This window comes from Dama dama, chromosome 26 (assembly GCF_033118175.1).
Source record: "Dama dama isolate Ldn47 chromosome 26, ASM3311817v1, whole genome shotgun sequence".
Taxonomy (NCBI): Eukaryota; Metazoa; Chordata; class Mammalia; order Artiodactyla; family Cervidae; genus Dama; species Dama dama.
The window spans coordinates 14,370,074-14,373,341 of record NC_083706.1 but is presented as its reverse complement, the minus strand read 5'-3'; the positions used below and the strand labels follow the sequence as shown (position 1 = coordinate 14,373,341).

Genomic DNA, 3,268 nt, shown 5'->3' with positions numbered 1-3,268 from the left:
ACATGTGTCAGTATGCTGTAATGTTCTTTATCTTTCTGGCTTACTTCACTCTGTATAATGGGCTTCAGCTTCATCCATCTCATTAGGACTGGTTCAAATGAATTCTTTTTAATGGCTGAGTAATAGTCCATGGTGTATATGTACCACAGCTTCCTTATCCATTCATCTGCTGATGGGCATCTAGGTTGCTTCCATGTCCTGGCTATTATAAACAGTGCTGCGATGAACACTGGGGTGCACGTGTCTCTTTCAGTTCTGGTTTCCTCAGTGTGTATGCCCAGAAGTGGGATTGCTGGGTCATATGGCAGTTCTATTTCCAGTTTTTTAAGAAATCTCCACACTGTTTTCCATAGCGGCTGTACTAGTTTGCATTCCCACCAACAGTGTAAGAGGGTTCCCTTTTCTCCACACCCTCTCCAGCATTTATTGCTTGTAGACTTTTGGATAGCAGCCATCCTGACTGGCGTGTAATGGTACCTCATTGTGGTTTTGATTTGTATTTCTCTAATAATGAGTGATGTTGAGCATCTTTTCATGTGTTTGTTAGCCATCTGTATGTCTTCTTTGGAGAAATGTCTGTTTAGTTCTTTGGCCCATTTTTTGATTGGGTCATTTATTTTTCTGAAATTGAGCTGCAGGAGTTGCTTGTATATTTTTGAGATTAATCCTTTGTCTGTTTCTTCATTTGCTATTATTTTCTCCCAATCTGAGGGCTGTCTTTTCACCTTACTTATAGTTTCCTTTGTAGTGCAAAAGCTTTTAAGTTTCATTAGGTCCCATTTGTTTAGTTTTGCTTATATTTCCAATATTCTGGGAGGTGGGTCATAGAGGATCTTGCTTTGATTTATGTCAGAGAGTGTTTTGCCTATGTTCTCCTCTAGGAGTTTTATAGTTTCTGGTCTTACATTTAGATCTTTAATCCATTTTGAGTTTATTTTTGTGTATGGTGTTAGAAAGTGTTCTAGTTTCATTCTTTTACAAGTGGTTGACCAGTTTTCCCAGCACCACTTGTTAAAGAGGTTGTCTTTTTTCCATTGTATATCCTTGCCTCCTTTGTCAAAGATAAGGTGTCCATAGGTTCGTGGATTTATCTCTGGGCTTTCTATTCTGTTCCATTGATCTATATTTCTGTCGTTGTGCCAGTACCATACTGTCTTGATGACTGTGGCTTTGTAGTAGAGTCTGAAGTCAGGCAGGTTGATTCCTCCAGCTCCATTCTTCTTTCTCAAGATTACTTTGGCTATTCGAGGTTTTTTGTATTTCCATACAAATTGTGAAATTCTTTGGTCTAGTTCTGTGAAAAATACCATTGGTAGTTTTTCGCAACGGGTTTGCCGCCAGGACACAGGTGTCGTGAAAACCACCGTTAAACCTAAGCCAAAATGGGAAAAGAGAAGACCCACATCAACATCGTTGTCATTGGGCACGTAGATTCAGGGAAGTCTACCACGACTGGCCATCTGATCTACAAATGTGGCGGGATCGACAAGAGAACAATTGAGAAGTTCGAGAAGGAGGCTGCCGAGATGGGAAAGGGCTCCTTCAAATATGCCTGGGTCTTGGACAAACTGAAAGCTGAACGTGAGCGTGGTATCACCATTGATATCTCCCTGTGGAAATTTGAGACCAGCAAGTACTATGTTACCATCATTGATGCCCCAGGACACAGAGACTTCATCAAAAACATGATTACAGGCACATCCCAGGCTGACTGTGCTGTCCTGATTGTTGCTGCTGGTGTTGGTGAATTTGAAGCCGGTATCTCCAAGAACGGGCAGACCCGTGAGCATGCCCTTCTGGCTTACACTCTGGGTGTGAAACAACTAATTGTTGGAGTTAACAAAATGGATTCCACTGAGCCACCCTACAGCCAGAAGAGATACGAGGAAATTGTTAAGGAAGTCAGCACCTACATTAAGAAAATTGGCTACAACCCCGACACAGTAGCATTTGTGCCAATTTCTGGCTGGAATGGTGACAACATGCTGGAGCCAAGTGCTAACATGCCATGGTTCAAGGGATGGAAAGTCACCCGTAAGGACGGCAACGCCAGTGGAACCACCCTGCTTGAAGCTCTGGATTGCATCCTGCCACCAACTCGCCCAACTGACAAACCCTTGCGTTTGCCTCTCCAGGATGTCTACAAAATTGGTGGTATTGGTACTGTCCCTGTGGGTCGTGTGGAGACTGGTGTTCTCAAACCTGGCATGGTGGTCACCTTTGCTCCAGTCAATGTAACAACTGAAGTGAAGTCTGTAGAAATGCACCATGAAGCATTGAGTGAAGCCCTTCCTGGGGACAATGTGGGCTTCAATGTCAAGAACGTGTCTGTCAAAGATGTCCGTCGTGGCAATGTGGCTGGTGACAGCAAAAATGATCCACCCATGGAAGCTGCTGGCTTCACAGCTCAGGTGATTATTTTGAACCATCCAGGCCAAATCAGTGCTGGATATGCACCTGTGCTGGATTGTCACACAGCTCACATCGCTTGCAAGTTTGCTGAGCTGAAGGAGAAGATTGATCGTCGTTCTGGGAAAAAGCTGGAAGATGGCCCTAAATTCTTGAAATCTGGTGACGCTGCCATTGTTGATATGGTTCCTGGCAAGCCCATGTGTGTCGAGAGCTTCTCTGATTATCCTCCCCTGGGCCGTTTTGCTGTGCGTGACATGAGACAGACAGTTGCTGTGGGTGTCATCAAGGCAGTGGACAAGAAGGCAGCTGGAGCTGGCAAGGTCACCAAGTCTGCCCAGAAAGCTCAGAAGGCTAAATGAATATTATCCCCAACACCTGCCACCCCAGTCTTAATCAGTGGTGGAAGAACGGTCTCAGAACTGTTTGTCTCAATTGGCCATTTAAGTTTGATAGTAAAAGACTGGTTAATGATAACAATGCATCGTAAAACCTTCAGAAGGAAAGGAGAATGTTTTTGTGGACCATATGTTTTGTGTGTGGCAGTTTAAGTTATTAGTTTTTAAAATCAGTACTTTTTAATGAAAACACCTTGACCAAAAATCTGTCACAGAATTTGAGACCCATTAAAAAAAGTTTAATGAGAAAAAAAAAAAAAATACCATTGGTAGCTTGATAGGGATTGCATTGAATCTATAGACTGCTTTGGGTAGAATAGCCATTTTGACAATATTAATTCTTCCAATCCATGAACACGGTATGTTTCTCCATCTGTTTGTGTCCTCTTTGATTTCTTTCATCAGTGTTTTATAGTTTTCTATGTATAGGTCCTTTGTTTCTTTAGGTAGATATACTCCTA

General features: G+C 42.7%; 1 protein-coding gene across 1 annotated transcript; it reads left to right on the top strand.

The window, feature by feature from the left end:
* The first annotated feature begins 1,314 nt into the window (after positions 1 to 1,314).
* On the top strand, positions 1,315 to 3,068 carry LOC133047295 (elongation factor 1-alpha 1). The gene has a single exon (XM_061130473.1). It carries the CDS (start codon positions 1,383 to 1,385, stop codon positions 2,769 to 2,771), a length of 1,389 nt encoding a protein of 462 aa, XP_060986456.1. The 5' UTR covers positions 1,315 to 1,382; the 3' UTR covers positions 2,772 to 3,068.
* Positions 3,069 to 3,268: the final 200 nt, after the last annotated feature.